A 20,792-nucleotide genomic window follows, 5' to 3' on the forward strand; every position below is an offset into this window, starting at 1 on the left:
GCTTGGGAGTTTCTTGGGATGTGTTTCTGGTTGTGTTTCGGGAGAGAAGGGTTGTCGGTTGCGATGGCGGTTGCGATGTCGTGGGTGGAGGTTTGTGGGTGATGCGCGGCAAGCGGACGCGTTTGAGAATGTTACAATGTCGTGAGCCGCTTGAAAGTCGGCAAGCGGCGGCGGCGGCGGCGTCGGGCGTTTGCGCCAAGCATACAACAGCTCAAGCTGAAGTGAATGAAGACTCCATGGAACGGTACTCTAACTACAACACAAAAACGTGCAGTGAACGTCTGTTGGCAACGCCAGTCTGACTCAGAGCCGACTATTCAGGTCGTTATCAAGGAGGACACCCCTGTCAATTCTAGTGGCACGGTCTCTTTCTAGTGAATGAAAGGCGCCTCTCCAAGAGCGCACCGCTCCTTGTCAAAGTGAATGATTATCTACGCGCACGAAGGATTGCAGGTTCCAGCATAAACCTGGGTGGCACAAGGCGAAAACAGACATGTTGTGAGGAAGTGACTTGAGGGCGAGATATTTCTTCTAACGTAGAGAGGTCGCAGATCGACGAGGTGCGATTCTTTCAAGCCGATTGAAGCATCTCCATGATCTCCTTCATGACCGCCGGGTCCATGCCTTCGGTCTTCTTCAGTTCCTTGCCGTCCCTGTACACAATAGCCGAAGGAGCTTTCGAGATACCAAAGTATTTCTGTTCACAATGTAACATTAGCCCGATGCTAATGGCTTGCGTTCCGCTCGCTATGCCCAATACTCACCCTGGCGTTCTCTTGCTGACTGATGTCGACTTTGTACGAAGTAGTAGTGCTGCTGAACTTCTTCGCGTACCTGAAATCTCACATCAGTACCAGTGCGACGAGTGATTGAGTGTCGCCTTACTCTTCGGCTTGCGGCGAGGTTTCGCCCTCGTAGCAGTAAATGAAGACGTATTTGCCCTTCTCCTGGATGGCCTTGTCGAACTCCTCACGACTGTTGAGCTGAATATGGGCAGACATTTTGAACGGGCTGTAACGAACTGCAGTAGCTTCGGAGGAGAGGAGAGGAAGGACAATGAAGGTTGCTGACAAGTGGAATTGATCACTTATATACCCATCGTGTCCCTTTGACGGCGGTTATCTTGATGACGCTGCACTGCCCTGCAGAGCGGTCAACAACATTCGACGAATGAGGGATTGTCCAGAACACTGTGGCCACTCGCAACAAGGTGGAGAGCCGCTATGTTGGAGTTGCATGCATTGGTCGAACTCTCGGCGGCAGCAAAAGGCGTGGCACCATCGTAGTGGAGCAGTTACACTTGACCTTGGCAGTATCACAACAGGGAAGGAAACGCTCAGGGGAATGCGAGCTTTCCTGGAGCTGGTCAAAGGTATACGGCTCTTTGAGCCAACAGCTAACGCGTGGTTTCAGAGCGCTGGCCGAGAAGCTGAAGCATCTTGACGCTGCGCCGTCTGTTTGGAGCGTGACATGATTCCAGACCTCGCCAATGCCTTGATGAATGCCCGAGTTGTCGGGAGACGGGACAAGTGGGTGATGATGCGGTATACGAAGCCCCCATATGGAGTCCACGCCCCACACAAGCTTGCAACCGCGGCCGCGGCCGATCATAAGCGCATCAACGACTCTGCGCTCCCATGCCCTAAGGTAATCTTTTGTGGCTGGAGATCTCATATTTGACTTGAATGAGCTCTCCCCTGTCAACGCCATGGTTGGTCAACTTATTCGCTGTGTCTTCGCTTGAGCAGAGCGTTCGCTTTGACCTCTCAAACGCATGCTGTGCGGATGCCACGCGGCCTAGCATTTTCAGGATAGCCTGCATGCTCATGTCTTAAGTTATCCTGATATAGGTACCGTGGGATGCATTGACTCCAGTCAATGCAAGCTTCGCAAAGAAGTATTCTCGCAAGTACAACCTGCGTCACGCAAGGTGTGTAGCAGCGACGATTGCCGTCTGCTGCCATAAAGCATCCTCGCAGCCCAACGTCAGACCCTTGCTCCTGCGCGCGGATGATGTCGCGCTGTCACGTGCTGAGCTTCTGCCTGATTTGCCAAGGGTCGAGCAAAACCTTTCGTTGGAAGGCGCGACGATGGCAGTCTCAACATCAGCCTGCCGGCCGACGCCCGGAGACTCACCAAACCCCACCGCGAGGACCTCGACCATGTTGCGAGAGCATTGACGGCTTGCCGGATTGGTTCACAGGCCTCCCTTAACCCAAGCCCGACACCTGCATCCACTTCCGGCGCGCGAACGTTAGACGCGTCCGTGTTGAAACTTCCCCACGATCTCGAACCCCTGCAGACAGCCGCCTTAGATCGTTCGCCACCTGGGACGTGCTCTGGTTCTTCTGGTATGTGAATTACAAACGATCACCTTCAGATTATTTCCCTCCAGCACTCGTTCACTTTGCGCGGAATACATCTGCATCCGCTGTCACACGGAGCTTGCTCCAGCTCGACAAGGCCTCTGGGAATTGTCTTACAGACTCTTAGGGGTTCAAGCATTTCGCAGCGATGGCAAGGCTGTCAAGAGCCTCCGGGCAAGGCCAAAATTGTATGCATTAATCATCAATCGTTGAAACCAGCAGGCTTTCCTGTAAACTTGTTACTCCATAAATGGGAGAACTGACCATTTGCAGCTAATACAGCGCCTCACACTGTCCAAACCCACCCGGCGCCGCCACCAAGGCGCAACTCTGCTCGTTTGTCCGCCATGTCAGACAAAGCTGTCGCAAATTCCTCGGATGCCAACAGCGACCTTTCTGACGAGATCAGAGTATCAAGGACGCTACAAGCCGTCCAGATACCCCTCATGAACAGTCCGGACGTCAATCTCAAGCCTGGCATCAAGGCTACTGGATCGAACAGCCCAACGGATACCACCCTCACTTCACTGGATGGTAGCACTCGAGCCACCTCGATCGATATCGACACGCCCGGCACAACTCCTGCACGATCAACTATGGCCGCTTCCGGCAAACGTAAACGCAGTGGTCTTAGCAATCTCAGCAATGCTGTGCGGTTTGATGAATCCACAGACGAAGCGTTGGCGAAGCGCCTGCAAGAGGAAGAATACAGAATGGACACAGACGGCTCGGGCAAAGCGAACAAGCGAAAGAAGTTTTCCGTGTACCAGGTTGCAGACACCGAGGACGAGAGCGAACTTAGTGAGACCGTGTCCATCTCCTCGGACGACGAGCAGGGAACCTGGATGCCGCCGCCGCAGCGAACTGGCAAGGGAAACTATGAGGCGACATCTGGGAGCCGGGTTGAAGGTACTCGTCGGCCTACTGCATCGTTGAAGCAGTCGAAGGTCGAGGACAGCGATCCTTCCGAGAGCGTCGCACTTGGTGCTAGTGACACCGAGTCTGATGTGCCGCTTGTTCTCCGTCGTCCTCCTCGCACTCTGACGAAAAGGTCCAAAAAGGATACGACAGCCTCCTCTCGGTCGGCTGGTCGCAATCCTGGAAACCAGCGGAAGAATGAGATCTCGGACTCTGATCTCTCAGACTTCGATTTCAGCGCGAGCACAGGTGCATCGTCTCTGACCAGTCTTAGCGAGGCCGAGTCAGATGAGTTGCCTGTGGTGAGCCGATCTTCTGTGAGAGGCAAAGGGTCTCGTCGTCGCAGATTCGGCAACATCACGGCAAGCGGTGGCGCCAACATGGCACGAGACATCGGCGCTCTCATCGAACAAAGCTTCATGACTAGGAAGGATCGCGAGAGAAAGAAGCTCGAAAAGTCACATCCTGGTATAAAAACCATGTGGGAAGACCTTCAGAAGATCCCGATCATTGAGCCGGTCGCGGCAGCACAGCCGGCATCGATCAATCGCACGCTCAAGTCCTTCCAGCTTCAGGGCCTCGATTGGATGACCAGACAAGAACAGACAGACTACAAAGGAGGTCTTCTTGGAGACGAGATGGGCATGGGCAAAACGATCCAAGCAGTTTCGCTAATCATGTCGGATTTCCCTCAGCAAGACCCGACACTTGTTGTCGTGCCACCTGTTGCACTCATGCAATGGTCTAGCGAGATTACAGAATACACTGACGGAAAGCTCAAAGTCCTCGTGTACCACGGCCAGAACTCGAAAGTCAAGTCTATGACCGTCAAAGACATTAAAAAGTACGACGTGGTCATGATCTCTTACAACAGCTTGGAATCTCTGTATCGCAAGGAAACAAAAGGCTGGAGTCGCGGCGAGGACATCGTCAAAGAAGACTCTCCTATCCACGCCATTCACTTTCACCGATTGATTCTCGACGAGGCACACAGCATCAAGTCTCGCACCACCGGCGTTGCTAAAGCGTGCTTCGCGCTCAAAGGCACGTACAAGTGGTGCTTGTCTGGGACGCCTGTTCAAAACCGCATCGGAGAATTTTTCTCACTGCTACGCTTCTTGGAGGTGCGTCCCTTCGCCGACTATTTTTGCAAGAGCTGCAGTTGCTCGATCTTGCACTGGAAGCTCGATGAAGATCACCGCTGCAGCAGTTGCAAGCACTCCGGCATGGAGCACGTCTCGGTCTTCAACCAGGAGCTTCTCAATCCACTCACCCAATCCGAGGATCCATCGGTCCGTTCTGCAGCCATGGATAAATTGCACATGATCACAGCTCGCATCATGCTTCGGCGCATGAAGCGCGACCATGTCAGCTCCATGGAGTTACCTCCGAAAGAGGTAATTGTCCGCTCTGACTTCTTCGGTCTTATTGAGCGTGACTTCTCCTCGAGCATCATGTCAAACACCGGGCGGCAATTTGACACATACGTGTCGCGCAACGTTGTGCTCAACAATTATGCCAACATTTTCGGCCTCATTATGCAGATGCGTCAGGTCGCAAACCATCCAGACCTGCTGCTCAGAAAATCAGCGGAGGGTGGTCAGAATGTGCTCGTCTGTAACATCTGTGACGAAGTTGCCGAGGACGCCATACGTTCTCAATGCAAGCACGACTTCTGCCGCTCCTGCGTGAAGAGCTACATTCAGACCACCGAATCTGCGGGAGGCGATCCTGATTGCCCTCGCTGTCACATTCCCTTGGCGATTGACCTTGATCAGCCGGAGATGGAGCAGGACGAAGAAGGTGTCAAGAAAACTTCAATTGTGAATCGCATCAAGATGGAGGACTGGACTTCGTCGACCAAGATCGAAATGCTCATCTACGAGCTTTACAAGCTTCGCTCGAAGAAGCAGACTCTCAAATCCATCGTCTTCTCGCAGTTCACGTCGATGTTGCAGCTTGTCGAGTGGCGCCTGCGCCGCGCTGGGTTCAACACTGTCATGCTTGATGGATCGATGACGCCTATTCAGCGCCAGAGGAGCATCGAGTACTTCATGAACAATACGGACGTCGAGGTCTTCCTGGTCTCGCTCAAGGCAGGCGGTGTGGCACTCAACCTCACGGAGGCTTCCAGAGTCTTCATCGTCGACCCGTAAGTCTTTCCCCCGGCTTTTTGTCTTCAACGGATTGATTGCTAACACAGTCTACAGATGGTGGAACCCTGCCGCCGAATGGCAATCAGCTGATCGTTGCCATCGCATCGGCCAGAAGAGGCCATGTGTCATCACACGTCTCTGCATCGAAGACTCGGTCGAATCGCGCATGGTCATGCTGCAAGAGAAGAAGGCTAACATGATCAACGGCACGATTAACAATGACAAGACGTCGATGGAAAAGTTGACGCCCGAGGACATGCAATTTTTGTTCCGTGGCTCTTAGCTGGCCTGGCGAAGCTGTAGAAGTATGGCAAGCAGGGCATGGTGGCTCCCAGGTTTTCAGTTCATTTCATTTCTTACTAGGGCAAGGAAGACATGGTTTGGCTCACGAGGATGCATAGCTCGTGGAACAAAGGATCAATGGGCACGGCGCTTCATGGCGAGCTTTAACAGGGGCTAGATCACAAAGCAGGCATAGTCGCCTATAGTTTTGCATTATGATACCCTCTTGCTTTTCAATTGCTGCTGCCTGGCTCTCGTTGTCTCATACGTCCCGATCAACTTCATCTGTCCAGTGCGATCGATTCCAGCGGCCCGCTTCAGCACCGAGCCAAGCTTGGAGCTGTAGAAATTTAGGTGCCCTTCCAAACTCTTCTTTTAGGCGTCATAGGAGACTCCTAGTTCGGTCTCGTAGAAGCAGTCTTAGAGTGACCCTGTAGAGGTGGTGGGCAATGATCATGTGACTTGCGATCACGTGTTTGGAGGCACGGCCCGCGACTTCCCGCAACGCGCAAGAACTCACCACAGCCCCAGCAGCGCAGATGGCTGCGGCATCAAGAGACCTCCGAGGACAACCCCACCACATCGACGAACATATCAGCTACGCGTCAGCATCGCGTCCGCCCATCGCGAAACATTCCCCAGACGCCGCATCCAACCCATTCACCACGCTCGCTTGCCGACAACTCTCTACGACGCCAACCCGGCCCTGCCGGCAAACACCCCCGTCACGGCCGCGCTACACCCACCGCGCAGCAACACCCATCATTGCGCTTTGCGCGCGCTTGGCTTCACAAGACCCCGACAGGAAGCCGCGCGCAACGCTTGGTGTTTCGCTGGCCCTTCACCGCGCGCCCACGTGGATGCCTGTCACTTTGACCCAGTAAAGGCGCGTCGCACGTTCTGATTCACGTGCATCGCGCGGCCATCAGGGTCGGCAGGAAGAAATAGATAACGGAGGGTCTGAACGCTAGGAGGACTTCAATATGGCTGCGGTACAGCCCAACCAAGGCATGCCACAGCACGGCAACAGCGGTAATGCCATGGGCCAGCAGAGTGTGCTGCCGCCTGGCATGACCAAAGAGCACGTCCAGCAGATATATAAGGTACACGCGCCGTCATCCCAGGGCACAGCCTCATCACGCGACATGTATACTGACACTCGCATTCAATAGAAATATCAGCAGATGAAGCAAAGTGGCGTCCCCGAAACCGATCCCGAGCTTATCAAAGCGCGCAACATCCTCGAATCTATCCAGCGCAAAACCGAGATCCTCAAGCGTCAACAAGCCTACAGACAACAGCAGCTCAAACAACAGCAACAGGCGGCTTTGCAACAAAATGGCGCGAATGCGCAATCGCCAGCGAACTTTGCGGCCATGCAGTCGCAGGCGAACGGCGCTGCTATGGCGCAGACACCTGTAGCTGATCAGCAGAACCACCAGCCTCAGACATCGACACCCGGGTCAAATGGCGCACCGCCAGCGGCTGTTCATCCCGTTCAGCGATCGACACCAGCGCAAGCGGAAAGTACTATGGATGCGTCCATGTCCAAGGATCAGATTGAGAAGCTGCGCTACCAGATGAAGGCATTTGCCGCGCTGCAGAAAAACATGCCCATCCCACAAATCATTCAGGATCGGATCTTCACATCCAGGCTGGATCAGCAAGCTGTGAATACCGCAAATGCTGTAGCAGCTGCCGGGCAGACATTGGACGAAGCCGCTCAGAGTTCAGACACCTCGAAATCGGCCCAGGACACTGCAGCAGACGGAAAGCCGAAGCACCGATTTGAATCTTTCACAGACCCCCACGCCTTGATTCAGAAGCGTATCGGCTATGCGGATCACACCTATCGCCAGTCGAGGCCTCTGATTCCCGGAATCATGCCGCTGGGCGTTGACCCCGAGCGTGTGCGCGAGGAGCGTGAGAACATCGTGTACAATCGTGTCATGGCGCGAAGACAAGAACTCGGGAAGTTGTCTGCAAATATCGGTGCTTGGGACACAAGCAAATCCGACGTACCAGCCGACAATGCCAATCTGAAGTTGAAGGCTCTCATAGAATATAAGTCACTCTGTCTCCTTCAGAAGCAGCGCCAGATGCGCGCCAGCATCAGCAAGGAGATGATGTCTTCTGACAACCTTGCGATGACTGCAAACCGCAGTATGTACCGACGCGTCAAGAAGCAATCGCTGCGTGAAGCTCGGATCACGGAGAAGCTGGAGAAACAACAGCGCGATGCCGCCGAAAACAAGGAGAAGAAGAAGCACAACGATTTCCTCAGATCCCTGGTACAACACGCAGACGACGTGAAGAAATCTAGCAACGAAGCAAGAGATCGCCAACGCAAGCTCGGACGTCTGATGACAATCACTCACTCCAACATCGAGAAAGAAGAGCAGAAACGTATCGAGCGCACTGCGAAGCAGCGTCTGCAGGCTTTGAAGGCCAACGACGAAGAGACTTATCTCAGGCTGCTTGGCCAGGCTAAGGATAGCCGTATCTCTCACTTGCTCAAGCAGACCGACGGATTCTTGAACCAGCTCGCAGCATCGGTTAAGGCCCAGCAGCGCAGTCACAGGCACCAAGGCTACAACGAACCTGACGAGGAAAGTGACATCGAGGAGACCGCTGTCGACAGCGAAGACGAAAGCAAACCCAAGGTGGATTACTATGAGGTTGCCCATCGCGTCAAGGAAGAGATCAAGGCACAGTCGACCAACCTTGTGGGCGGTACACTCAAGGATTACCAGCTCAAGGGCCTCCAGTGGATGATCTCGCTCTTCAACAACAACTTGAACGGTATCCTTGCCGACGAGATGGGTCTCGGAAAGACCATTCAAACCATTTCGCTCATTACGTACCTGATCGAGAAAAAGCAGCAACCCGGTCCTTTCCTCGTCATCGTACCACTCAGTACGCTCACCAACTGGAACAACGAATTCGAGAAGTGGGCGCCTTCCGTTTCGCGCATCGTGTACAAGGGTCCACCCAACCAGCGAAAGAACCACCAGCAGCAGATCCGCTATGGCCAATTCCAGGTCCTACTCACCACGTACGAATTCATTATCAAGGACAGACCCGTCCTCAGTAAAGTCAAATGGCTTCACATGATCGTCGACGAGGGCCATCGTATGAAGAATTCCCAATCCAAGCTGAGCAGTACCATCACCCAGTACTACCACACACGCTACCGCCTGATTTTGACTGGTACACCACTGCAGAACAGTCTGCCCGAGCTTTGGGCGCTGCTCAACTTCGTTCTGCCGACGATCTTCAAGTCTGTCACGTCTTTCGATGAATGGTTCAACACGCCCTTTGCGAACACAGGAGGCCAGGATAAAATGGAACTCTCAGAAGAAGAGCAGCTTCTCGTCATTCGTCGTCTTCACAAGGTTCTGCGTCCTTTTTTGCTTCGTCGTCTCAAGAAAGATGTCGAGAAGGATCTGCCAGACAAGCAGGAGCGCGTCATCAAGTGCAACTTTTCCGCTCTGCAGGCTAAACTGTACAAACAGCTGGGTACGCACAACAGGATTATGGTCAACGATGCTAGCGGCAAGAAGACTGGTATGCGTGGCTTGAGCAACATGCTTATGCAGCTACGCAAGTTGTGTAATCATCCTTTCGTTTTTGAAGAGGTTGAGACTCAAATGAGCCCTGGCTCTAGCGTGAACGACCTCATCTGGCGTACAGCTGGCAAGTTCGAACTCCTAGACAGGATTCTCCCGAAGTTCCAAGCCACTGGGCACAGAGTCCTCATGTTCTTCCAGATGACAGCCATCATGGACATCATGGAAGACTACATGCGCTACAAGGGTGTACAATTCCTCCGTCTCGATGGTTCAACTAAAGCAGACGACCGGTCGGATCTGCTCAAGCAGTTCAATGCGCCTGACTCGCCTTACTTCTGTTTCCTACTCTCGACTCGTGCTGGTGGTCTCGGTCTTAACCTTCAGACTGCTGACACCGTCATCATCTACGACTCCGATTGGAACCCTCATCAGGATCTGCAGGCCCAGGATCGTGCTCACCGTATCGGCCAGAAGAACGAAGTCCGCATCTTGCGCCTGATCAGCTCCAACTCCGTTGAAGAGAAGATCTTGGAACGTGCGCAGTTCAAGCTTGACATGGACGGCAAGGTCATTCAAGCTGGCAAGTTCGACAACAAGTCCACAAACGAAGAGCGTGACGAGATGCTTCGTATCATGTTGGAGGCCGCCGAAAGTGCCGACGCCCTTCAGCAAGAAGAGATGGATGACGAGGACCTCAACACAATCATCATGCGTAATGAGGGTGAATTCGAAATCTTCCAGAAGATGGACCAGGATCGTATGAAGACGGAACCATATGGTCCTGGAAAGAAGGTCCCGCGTCTCTTGGCTGATAGCGAGCTACCTGACATCTACCTCAACGAGGAGGCTCCGATTGCCGAGGAAATTGCCGATTCTGTCTTGGGTCGTGGAGCGCGCGAAAGGACCAAGGTCAAGTATGACGATGGTCTAACTGAAGAACAATGGCTGGACGCCGTCGACGCCGACGATGACACCATCGAGGCCGCTGTTGCTCGCAAGCAAGCCAGGATCGCGAAACGCGCAGGAAAGAGAGAGAGCAGCCTACGTGAAGATTTCGATCTTGGAGAGTCGCCACCGGCTTCGAGAAATGAATCTGCTTCTCCGGCGCCGCAACCAAAGAAACGTGGTCGCAAGGCCGCGAGAACAAGTGACAAGCGTAAAGCCGACGATGCGTCTCTTGACATTCCGGTCGAGCCTCCGAAAAAGCGAGGTCGCGGCAAGGCTGTCGAGAAACTCTCGGAGAAGGAACGCGAGACTCTTCAGCAAATTCTCGACAACGTCCACGACTCCTTGCAAGACCTTGAAGAGGAGTCGAGCGACCCGGATGTGCCCCCGCGCGGCATCATCGATCCTTTCGTGGAACTGCCCCCCAAGAACGACTACCCTGACTACTACCAGCTCATCAAGCAGCCAATTTGCATGAAGCAGATTGAGACGAGGATTAACAAGAAGCAATACCAGAGCCTCAGGCAATTCAGGCAGGATGTCGGGCTCTTGTGTGCAAACTGCAGGCAGTACAACGAGGATGGCAGTGTGCTCTACAATGATGCGAACGTCATCGAGGTATGTCCTATCAACATCACGGCAGCTCTTCACACGAGGCTAACAACCATTACAGGAAGCTCTTCTCTCGAAGCTGCGCGAAGAGACTGCCGCGCATCCCGAGTTCCAGGATTTTGACGACGCATCTTCCACTGCCGATGGTGCCTCTACCCGGCCCATGTCGAGTGTCGGCACGCCTCAGCCCCCCAAGTCTGGCATCAAACTCAAGCTAAACGGCAGGCCAAGTGCTTCGCGGCAAGGTACGGACAGCGTTGCACAGAGTGACGAAGAATAAGATTCGACGGAGGCCGGCGTTCGAGATGGAATAGATTCACTGGGTTAGCATTGGTGTTGTTGTTTTTGTTGAACTGTACAATCTTGAGGGCGGCATCAAAGTGTGGCTGCAAGACAAGAAGAAGCACTGGGGATGCGGTCCAGCAACCGGCTGGTCTTATTTATTACACGAGCTAGACTGCCCCATTCGATGGAGGTAGCTTGCGAGTTTTGTTCTGCGTGTTTGCCGTCTTTCAAATGGTCTTAAAATTACCACTCGTGTACCATCATGTTAGTTCGAAATCCAATTTTCAATCCTTCCTTTCGCGACCTCAAATCTACGACGCTCACTGCACGGTGGTCGTAATAGACGACTCTTTAGGCTCTCGATCTTAGATGGATCATCCCATGAACCCGTAGCTTGCTTCACGTCTCTCAATTGGGCAGTGTCGTTTCCACACGTTGCAGTTAAAGTCTGATAATGCACGTGAGGCATTACGCTCTTTCGCTCCGCCCATGACTGCCAGCAGGATATCATGACTTTGTTATACATCTTTTACGTCGTAAATTTCTAGAACAGCACTCCCTTAGTGCTAGGCACCTCGCCCTCGCGACCCACGACAGGTGTGCAAGCCATGCGGAGCGCCACCGCAAGAGCCTTGAAGGCGCTCTCTGCGCGGTGGTGGTCGTTGTCGCCGCGGATGCAGTCCACGTGCATCGTAATGCCGGCGCCCTGCGCAAAGCTGTACAGGCAGTGGGGAATCATCTCGCAGCTGAGGTCTCCGATCTTCTCGCGGCGCAGGCCGAGTTCGCTGACGCAGTAGGGGCGGTTCGAGAGGTCGACAACGGCGCGCGAGAGGGCCTCGTCGAGTGGGCAGTAGGCGGAGCCGAAGCGGGCGAGGCCGGTGGTTGTGTGGAGGGCGGCTTTGAAGGCCTGGATTCAAGAGGTGTTTAGCAGATATCTTTGTCGATGGGACAGTAGGGATAGCGTACCTGACCGAGCGCAATGAAGGTGTCCTCTGCGGTGTGGTGGTCGTCGATGTGAAGGTCACCGCGAGTACGCAGGCGCATGCTCCAGCCGCCGTGCTTGGCGAGGGCGTGCAGCATGTGGTCCAGGAAGCCAATGCCGGTGTCTACGCTGATCTGCTGCGACTTGGAGTCCTGTGCGGCATGCTCGAGTGTCGAGCCATTGGCATCCTCGAGCTGGGGCAGAGCGCCGCCGTCGAGGTTGAGCGCAAGCTGGATCTTCGTCTCGTTGGTGTCGCGGTTGATGGTCGCGGTACGGATGCGCTTCTCGGTAGACATGCTGGGCAAATTGGTTTCCGTGTGATGTTTAGGTCTTTTGTCTTTTGTCGCGCGTATTCAAGGCCAATTGATTGTACCAATCGCAAATCTCAAGACTCACTTCTCTGACGTCGGCTCTGGAACTTTTGTTGGATTGGATAAGCACAGAAGGGACTCGCCCCATGCGGCTGCTCCCGTCACTAAACCTTAAATTTTGCCTAGGACTTTCAGATATCAAATCTTCGGCAAGCTATTCAAGAGGCGGCGAAACGGACGTCGAGATTTTCTACCATCATCACAGCAGCGTCATGTCGCAAAACGGAGACCATGAGATGACCGACGCCGCTGCGGGCGCTGAGATCGATGCCCCGGTTAAGGTCGAGAAGCAAAGACTGAGACTCGTAAGTCGCGACCTCGAAGATATCAATAACATGCAAGTACTAAATTCAAATAGCTGCCTGGATCGTCTGATACCGCAGCCTCATTCGCGTTTGAGAAGGAGGACCACACGCTCGGAAACGCTCTCCGATACATGATCATGAAGAAGTAAGGCGCCTTCGTGCACTTCCGGCGTCGCGACTCCAATGTACTAACAATCTACTACAGCCCCGACGTCGAATTCTGCGGTTATTCAATCCCTCACCCCTCAGAAGCAGTTCTGCACTTGCGAATCCAAACTTGGGGTATGGACCCGTTGATCGCTCACGACAAAAGGCAAAACTGACAACTTGCAGATGGCGTTAGCGCCTCCGAAGTCCTTCGCAAAGGCCTTGAAGATCTCACTGATCTCTGCGATGTAGTGGTCGACAAATTCACAGCATCACGGGACGAGTTCAACGCTTCGCATCCAGAGGGTGTGCAAGCAAGTTGATCAAAGGTTTCTCATTTTGATGACATTCAGGAAAAGGCCCATTTGCACGCCGCTACTCGAGTTTACTATGTACATGATATTGGCTCTTAGTTACGGCCCTGCAGAAAGGGTAGTTTGTTAGCATGGCGTATGGAGCATCCAATGGGGAAATGGGTATCGTAGGGCGGAAATTCGGCTTTAGACATACCTCAAGGAAACCATCAATGAAGGTCTTCGGTAATCTCGCCTTCGGGTCCTCTTCTGCGCGGAAGTACTTAAGGACGTGTGACATCTGCTTCCAGAAGTTGAGTGTTTCCTGTCCTGTGTCAGTCCTTCGTTCTCCGCCATGGTATCCCCATATTCTCCGAGGATGCGCACCTGGAACTCGGCGTGGCTGTTGTAAATGAGGACGTCGACGGTCTTGAGCTTCGAGACATAGCGGTGGCGCTCGAACTCCTGCCTCATCTTGGTGCGAATGGCGGAAACGGGCATGTTGAGGGTGTACATGGTCTGGATCTCGGGGGCCTAGTGTTTGCGCATTGTCAGTCCACCAGCTCCAATCCGCGCAATTTTCCCAATGCTTCCTAGCTCTTCAATGCGCTCGTAGACTCCAAGGTGTTTCATACCGCACGCAGCCAGTCCCTGTAGGACTTGATCACACGCTGCGACGCATCCTCCCAGTTGACGGCTAAGGTTTTGGTCAGCTCTGTTCTTCCGTCTGCGCGTCCCATTGAGGTTCCATACATGAGCGCGTCCGCTGCGCGAGGTATGTAGGGTTGATTGTCATTTTGCTGTGCTCGTTGTGCCCGCCAATGCCTCCGGTCACCTGTAGTCCTCTCCAGCAGCAACAGCAACTCAATCGCGGACGTCGGGCTCGCGGAAACAGCCGCCGCGGTCAGCAAGCAATCTCAGGCAACAAGGCAACAACAGCCGACGTCACATGCTTCGGTTTCTGGCTGGTCTGAACATTTGATCGCAACTGAGTCGAGCGTCGCATCTCGTCGCGATCTTCGCCTCCAACACCAGACCAAACACCGCCACAAGGAGCGCAGTCACCGCAACGATGCCTCCCCTCCGCACTTCGAAGAACCGCAAGCCGCCGCCCGAGGGCTTCGACGACATCGAAGACACGCTGCTCGAGTTCGGCAACAAAATGAAAGACGCCGAGAACGCCTCGCACGAGGGCAAGAAGAAGCACGAGATGCTGTGGCCGGTCTTCCAGATCACGCACCAGCGTACGTATGCCCTTGGCTGAAGGAAAGCGCCAGTCGGGCGCGCGACGACCGAGAACCGCTCGAACACCACCTGCAAGAGTTTCTTTGCCGCCCGCTATTTTCTCTTGGAAATCAAAAAAAAGACACAGGGCACCTAAGGTGAGACCATCGTTGCGTCTTGACCACAAGGCTGCGCCAGTGTCCCCTTTCGCGGGCGTTCGCGCGCACGACACTAACGTTTTGGGGTTGCTATAGGCTCGCGATACATCTACGATCTGTACTATGAGAAGGAGGCGATCAGCAAGCAGCTCTACGACTGGCTGCTCAAGAACAACTACGCAGACGCCAATCTGATCGCGAAGTGGAAGAAGCAGGGATATGAGAAGGTGAGATTGATATCTTTGGTACAAACAAGACAGGAAGGCATACTGACCATGTTTATTATGTAGCTGTGCTGCTTGCGATGCATTCAGACAAAGGAGACAAACTTCAACAGCACGTGCATCTGCCGTGTGCCGAGGGAGCAGTTGAAGCAGGACCAGGAGATTCAGTGCGTTAGCTGTGGGTGCAGAGGCTGCTCAAGCAACGACTAGAGTGCACATGGGCGTCTTTCCATGTCGGAAATATGGCAATCGACCCACGACTGAAAACGAGTTAAGTCCTCTCAGGGTGCGTAGCGGAGTGTTGTGGTTTGGGGCTAGGGAGAAGCATACGAGACCCGATGACAAGCAGCGTTGAGGGAGGAACGGAAACAGCGATCACCAAGCAGAGCGTGAGCTGAAAAGTGCTAGGAAAAGTGCTAGGGAAGCTACATCATGAACTCATGAAAGTCTAATTGTATGTTGATTCTGCTATGAGAAACTCAACGAGCTTCCCGGCCTTAGATTATCTCCTGGCCATGAGTTTGAATCGGGCGCAATATCGGACACTCTCGGAGTAGCCGGCTCGCTCTGAACTTCGGGCACCTCCTTCCAATCAGCCTCATCCTCGCTCTCGGCTTCCATGTTGTCAGACGCAGGCGGATCAACCGTGATGTTCGGCGTGCTAAACGTAGCATCTCTGCTTTGTGGCCGACTATCCATGTCATCAGTCGCATGTCCACCCACTGGCTCAGTAGAGTGCCGCCATAGTTTCTTCCTGAACAGAGAAACAGGGCTGCGATTCTCCGGACTACAGTCCTCAGGAGACCGGCTACCTGGAGGACTCTCCCAGCCGGCGCGTATGAGAGCCGCCTGAGACTTGTTCATCATCTGCTGCAGGAGCGGCATTTCAACCAGTGCGCTGTTGCCAGCGCGGTTGAAAAGGACGAGAGCGAGGCAGAGGAGGAGCAGCGTGGACTGCACGATGCCCATGCGCTTCTGCCACACCAGCTCGTCGGCGACGAGGGTCAGGCGGGTGCTGAGGGCGAGCATTTCGCGCTGGTACTGCTCTCGCTGGCCTTCGAGCTCGATGACGGTGCTTTGCCAGAGCTGGTCGTAGGCTTGCCGGAAGCCTTGCAGCTCGCCCATGACCGTACTGTTCAGGTTCGAGAGGAAGTTGGTGGTGGCTGTCACCTGGCGTTTCTCGACTTTGCTGAAAGCATCTCGCAAGATGCGTGATTGTTCTTCGATGTACTGCAGACTTAGAGTGCTGTTGCTCTCGAGCTGCTGTAGACGCTTGTGTACTGATTTGAAGAAGGACTCCTGGGTTGACGGCTGGGCTGGCTGGGCGGAGGTGCTGCTCGGTGCCGAGCGAGTTGACTCGGTTGTCGGCACGGAGCCTTTGTTCGAGTGGCTTACAGCAGTCTCATCCCGCGAGTGTCCAACAGACTGTGCACTCGTTGTGCTTGAAGTAGTATCAGGAGTCTGCTGACTACTTTTTGGTGATGGCCCGGAAGCGTCGGATTTCTCGTCCGCAGGAGGTGTACCACTTGTGCTGCTCTGGACGGCAATTGGCGAGGTGGATGTTTTAGGATCATTAGAGCTTCTTGTAGCTCTGGCCTCGCTGCTTAACCTGTCTTGCGTACTTGGTGAAGGTGTGGCGTGCACTGGTGAGGCATTGGATGGCTCTGGCTTGTGGTTTGTGCTGGGGCTTGGTGCCGTCGCTTTGTCCAGAGGGACCGAGGATGGGGAATTCGTCACGCATGATGGGAAAGTGAAGATGAAGTGCTGAACAGAATCGATATCGCTGGCATTTGCCTCGCATTTATCGAGGTCGTCGACCGGAACGTCATCGGGAGTCACTTGGTCTGTTCGCCCGGCGGCTGTGCTGTGACGCGTCAAAGCTGTTGTTTCAGGGAAGCTCGTCTCAACCCCAGTCGCAATCCCGTCTTCATTCTTCTGAGTTTCAGAATGATCGAAAGACGGCTCCTGAGGAATTGTGGTCTGCGCGGGGACTTCCGGCTCGACGACAGGCTCGTCGTCCTGTGGCTCCCCACGCGCGATTTCTTCTTGATGTCTGAATTCATCCATCATCGTAGTGCCATGCACACGCAGTAAGCTGACTGGGCAATAATACTCATTGCCGTAGTGGCTGAGGAATTCGATTCTCAAGTATCTTGCCCAGATTAGAGGGTTTTCGATGAGAAATGCTTGCACCTCTCGAGTATTTCTTGCTTCGAAGGTGCCAAGATCCTTCCATTTCTCCATCTTCACAGGATATCGGTCAGAGACTGATATACGGAAGTGTCTGAAGATAGAGCTGAAAAACTCGTAGTTTGCAAGCACAATCGTGTCGACCAAGATGTCGCTGCAGAGCTCCACGATGACGAATTTGTTGTCAGCAGAGCATTTGTTGAGCATGTAGCTGTCCTTGTTCTCGACCAAGATCGCAGAGCCAGATTTGCTTTCAGGGTTGTTCTTCAGGATGGTAGCAGCACAGTCAAAAGAGGCATAATTAGTACGCTCTTTGCAGGTCTTGCCTGCATCCTTTGAGCGTGCGGTTTGGTGGCTCAGCGCCGTTTGCGAGCTCGCAGCATCATTCGAGCCAGAGACAGATCGTTCTTGACGAGGATCATCGTGACTCGCGCCGAAGCCAGAAAAGTCCAGCTCAATTTCATTCTCCTCGCCCAGGACATCGAGGGCGTTGTTAATACCAGGCCGCCTCCTCTCTCCATCGATATGTTGACTGCGTGTTCCAATGTTCTCAGGAGATTGTCCGGCTTTGGCCAAGTTCTGTCGTTTCCATTCTTCGAAAGACAGAAAATTCGCGTTGTCCAGGGGAGAGTCCGTGTCGGCCTCGGGTTCATGCGCGGTTTCAACAGGGGGCTCGCTGGCAGTTTTCGTAGCGGGAGCACTCGTACTTTCATCTTCTGAAGATGCACTGGCCGTGACTGGCTTCACATCACTGCTAGGGGTCACGCTAGTACCCGCAGAAGTCGCCCTCGGTTCCGTGTCGCTAACATCGTAAGAGATATCCTGAGTAGGGCTAGATGCCGCAACATCCGTGGAGCTACCATCCGTGGCATTTGCAGACTGCGTGGAGGCACGGTTCGTCCTCAGACACTGCTGCGGCAGTGAGTGCGTGATGTAGTTTGCGGTCCGGCTGTGGCAAGTCGCATTCCCTAAAGTCGTCCAGCTGGCATTTGAAGTGTTCCCATCGGTAGACCGTGAGTTTCCAGAATCGTCCGGCCTCGAGGTAGTTGACGGTCCGTCTTGGGCGTGCGTTGACAGGGCGTTATTCAGAGATAAGAGAAATAGGATGGCGAGGCGCACGAGTGGCGGCATGTCGCTATTGCATCCTCGGCCGCGCGCTTTCTGAGTTTGCGCTACAAATCAAAGGCCAGCCATGAGAGTACAGTCAAGAATTCTGGGGTCTGAACTTCGGGATCCGTAACGTGGCAGTTCTAGTGCCTGGTGTGGCAGGACCTCGTCAAGTCTGGAAGTGCTTGGGTGTCACTCGGAAGCCGAAGCGGGCTCGTGCCAGTCAAGCGACAAGCAACAAGCGACCCTGTCTCGCTGGCCTGTCTGTGCATCGACTTTGGCCTGCAGTGTGCATTTCCTTGTTGGATTCCTGCTATTTCGAAGCAATTCACCTCTATTCGCTTACCTGACTCTGCTGGCACCAAAGTTACTTGCAAGGTTAACGTTGTCACATGGCTGAAAAGCCAATTGAGGTCTGAGGGCAACCGCACACGGCCGGCAATCCTGTCCACGCAAGTCTTCACCCATGGCAGGGATTTCGAGGCGTCCTTTAGTGCGACATGCCCTACCTCACGGCAGGGTTGTCCTTTGTGTCCACATTGGCCATTTATTTGCAGACTGCGCGTTCTCGATGGTGTTGAATCCTCACCTTCATCTATGGTGGGATAGCGGAGCGTCCTGAAGGCTGGATAATACTCTAGTTGTTGGCGGTTTTGCATTTACAATGGGCTAAGGCGTCCAAGAACTTGCAAGTGAGCGTCTTCGCAAGCCATGGATTGTATAAGCTTAGTGCTCAGGATCAGGTCATTGTCAGCATGCAAAGTTGACCTAGAAGCGAGGCACCTGAGGACTGAGAGGTCGCTACCTAGTGCCCTTCCCGCCATCAGATCACACCACCGACCTTGTGATCATGCGAATGACCATTGAAAACACCCGTAACATGCATTGAACTCAACAATATCTCCTAAACAAAGCACGCGCGGCCGACGCTGTCGCAAGCCATGCGTGGAGCACATGCCGGTAAAGCTTTTGCGTCGTGTTTCGCAACAGAAAGCTTTCAGGATTCCGGATCCTACGGCGTTTTACAGCACGATGTCGCACGGCGTGTGGTCCGCCTTGTGTCCAGCGTCTGGAACTTTGCAGCTCAACTGCAGCGATGTTGCCTGAAGGCGCTGATGAAATGCGGACCGCAAGGGCACCGCGAGCGACAATTTTCACCGCCACTGCTGTTGACGCCAATTCAGGCTGAGACAACTGTGTCGGTCGGCCTATGGCGCTCGCATCGCCGGCCGGCGATGACGCTCCTGTGCGCCCTGCAAAGCACTATGGCTTGGGCGCACCGCCTCGTTAAAGCGCGCAGGCTGTGCGCGCATACAGTAGTCAGAAGGTGATGAGGGTGCGTGACCGTGACCGTGCGGCCGGAAGGATCTTCCAGCGTCCCAGCCCAACACCGTGGCCGCCTGTTCACCAAGATCTAGACGCAAGCATGGCGTACGTGTTGAGATGAGGTGTCTATGGGCCAATCTGGCTCGGCCTGGCGCGCTGCCACTCCGCGTGACGGTCTACATAAGCTTCGAACCTTCAATGTGCCCGCGCGATTTGAGTGTGAAACGAGCGCCCGACAGGCGCGACGAGGCAGATAGCAAAGTCTATTGCCGCGTGCATGTACCCAGGTACCGACGCCAGCAATTAATGCCATTGGATGCTCGCGGAATCCCCTCGATGCCAGATCCTGTCATCAAGCCGGCGAGGTACCTGCAGCTGGCCTTTTCGAGCTGGCCTGCGTCGTGTGCGCTTGAGCTGGATGCTTGCGGTTCATGCAGAGGGAGCGGATGGCTTCGGTGTCTGCTGATGGGCAGAGCTGGAGCTCCTTCGGCTCTCGAGCGATCGGCAGCGGCTGGATTGCTCTGCGCCCAACGTGCGGGCGGAGAGGCGAGTGCCGGCGGCTCGCCTTGCGTCTCCTGCGACGCTGGGCCTTGATCTACGATGGAGTGCGCGAGTGTGTCGAGGCCGGCGAGCGCGATGAACAGGTGTTCGGACAGGCAGAGGCAAGGCAGAGAGGCACGCGAGTGGCCAATGGCCATGTGCGGCACCGGCTGACCACGCCTCTGGCACTGGCGCAGCGGTGCCCACAAGCTCCGAAATTAACAAGAGCTCCCTCGCTCGCTCGTCCAGCGGCAGAGAGGCGCTAGGCCGGCGCGTGATTCGAGCCCTGCAAGTGACGGCATCTCCACCCACTGACGTAGCGCGGCGGCGGCGCTCGATATTCACCGGGACACGTGCGTGTGAAGACGCAGCGCGCGCGGCGGCCGCTCAGGACGGCGAGCAGGGCGACGGCGGTGCCTTCGAAACACGCTACACGCGCGATGTGCGCTGCCAGCGGAGGCGCGAGTGAGGCCCGGCGAAGGCTGTCGAGTGTTTCAGCGGGCTCAGGTGCCGCCAAGGCCACAACCTCGAACGTCGAGGGCATGTGACCTGTCTGGCTGGCGAGCGCCGTCTAGCGGCCCCACTTGGACACGGGTTTGGAGGTGTTGGAGGAGATCGAGTTACATGATGGCAGAGATCGAGGCCGTCAGTCTGGACATGGCAGCGACCCGCGCGGCGAGGCTGCTGGACGAGGCCTTGCGCGTGTGAGTGTGAGTGTGAGTGCCGCAGTAGATGGGTAGGAAGGCAGCCTGTATGTATCTGTACACACCGTGTATGGAACTACTACCT

The 20,792-nt window shown here is 54.6% G+C and overlaps 8 protein-coding genes across 8 annotated transcripts; 4 read left to right on the forward strand and 4 right to left on the reverse strand.

Moving 5' to 3' along the window:
* Window positions 1-494: 494 nt before the first annotated feature.
* On the reverse strand, window positions 495-1,588 carry WHR41_00581 (uncharacterized protein). Its single transcript, XM_069369187.1, has 3 exons — window positions 886-1,588; window positions 765-834; window positions 495-697 (listed from the first exon to the last, which is right to left on the reverse strand). The coding sequence occupies exons 1-3, from the start codon at window positions 999-1,001 to the stop codon at window positions 572-574; spliced, it is 312 nt and encodes a 103-aa protein (XP_069233885.1). The 5' UTR covers window positions 1,002-1,588; the 3' UTR covers window positions 495-571.
* Window positions 1,589-2,123: 535 nt separating this feature from the next.
* On the forward strand, window positions 2,124-5,959 carry WHR41_00582 (uncharacterized protein). Its single transcript, XM_069369188.1, has 3 exons — window positions 2,124-2,554; window positions 2,640-5,436; window positions 5,495-5,959. The coding sequence occupies exons 1-3, from the start codon at window positions 2,515-2,517 to the stop codon at window positions 5,721-5,723; spliced, it is 3,066 nt and encodes a 1,021-aa protein (XP_069233884.1). The 5' UTR covers window positions 2,124-2,514; the 3' UTR covers window positions 5,724-5,959.
* Window positions 5,960-6,634: 675 nt separating this feature from the next.
* Window positions 6,635-11,439, forward strand: WHR41_00583 (uncharacterized protein). Its single transcript, XM_069369189.1, has 3 exons — window positions 6,635-6,825; window positions 6,895-10,857; window positions 10,913-11,439. Exons 1-3 carry the CDS (start codon window positions 6,706-6,708, stop codon window positions 11,129-11,131), a joined length of 4,302 nt encoding a protein of 1,433 aa, XP_069233883.1. The 5' UTR covers window positions 6,635-6,705; the 3' UTR covers window positions 11,132-11,439.
* On the reverse strand, window positions 11,259-12,512 carry 65E11.030 (Imidazoleglycerol-phosphate dehydratase). The gene is made up of 2 exons (XM_069369190.1): window positions 12,103-12,512; window positions 11,259-12,043 (listed from the first exon to the last, which is right to left on the reverse strand). Exons 1-2 carry the CDS (start codon window positions 12,412-12,414, stop codon window positions 11,681-11,683), a joined length of 675 nt encoding a protein of 224 aa, XP_069233890.1. The 5' UTR covers window positions 12,415-12,512; the 3' UTR covers window positions 11,259-11,680.
* A 143-nt stretch (window positions 12,513-12,655) lies between these two features.
* Window positions 12,656-13,544, forward strand: WHR41_00585 (uncharacterized protein). The gene is made up of 4 exons (XM_069369191.1): window positions 12,656-12,794; window positions 12,848-12,939; window positions 13,000-13,076; window positions 13,128-13,544. Exons 1-4 carry the CDS (start codon window positions 12,702-12,704, stop codon window positions 13,262-13,264), a joined length of 399 nt encoding a protein of 132 aa, XP_069233889.1. The 5' UTR covers window positions 12,656-12,701; the 3' UTR covers window positions 13,265-13,544.
* On the reverse strand, window positions 13,261-14,093 carry WHR41_00586 (uncharacterized protein). The gene is made up of 5 exons (XM_069369192.1): window positions 13,988-14,093; window positions 13,870-13,931; window positions 13,622-13,768; window positions 13,452-13,559; window positions 13,261-13,362 (listed from the first exon to the last, which is right to left on the reverse strand). Exons 1-5 carry the CDS (start codon window positions 14,028-14,030, stop codon window positions 13,351-13,353), a joined length of 372 nt encoding a protein of 123 aa, XP_069233888.1. The 5' UTR covers window positions 14,031-14,093; the 3' UTR covers window positions 13,261-13,350.
* Window positions 14,094-14,226: 133 nt separating this feature from the next.
* On the forward strand, window positions 14,227-15,448 carry WHR41_00587 (uncharacterized protein). Its single transcript, XM_069369193.1, has 3 exons — window positions 14,227-14,478; window positions 14,713-14,843; window positions 14,907-15,448. The coding sequence occupies exons 1-3, from the start codon at window positions 14,307-14,309 to the stop codon at window positions 15,048-15,050; spliced, it is 447 nt and encodes a 148-aa protein (XP_069233887.1). The 5' UTR covers window positions 14,227-14,306; the 3' UTR covers window positions 15,051-15,448.
* Window positions 15,309-18,161, reverse strand: WHR41_00588 (uncharacterized protein; the record flags this gene model as incomplete). Its single annotated transcript, XM_069369194.1, has 1 exon — window positions 15,309-18,161. One exon carries the CDS (start codon window positions 18,159-18,161, stop codon window positions 15,309-15,311), a length of 2,853 nt encoding a protein of 950 aa, XP_069233892.1.
* Between the last annotated feature and the right edge of the window lie 2,631 nt (window positions 18,162-20,792).

This window comes from Cladosporium halotolerans, assembly GCF_011745625.1.
Source record: "Cladosporium halotolerans strain TM138-S3 chromosome Unknown Sca2, whole genome shotgun sequence".
Taxonomy (NCBI): domain Eukaryota; kingdom Fungi; phylum Ascomycota; class Dothideomycetes; order Cladosporiales; family Cladosporiaceae; genus Cladosporium; species Cladosporium halotolerans.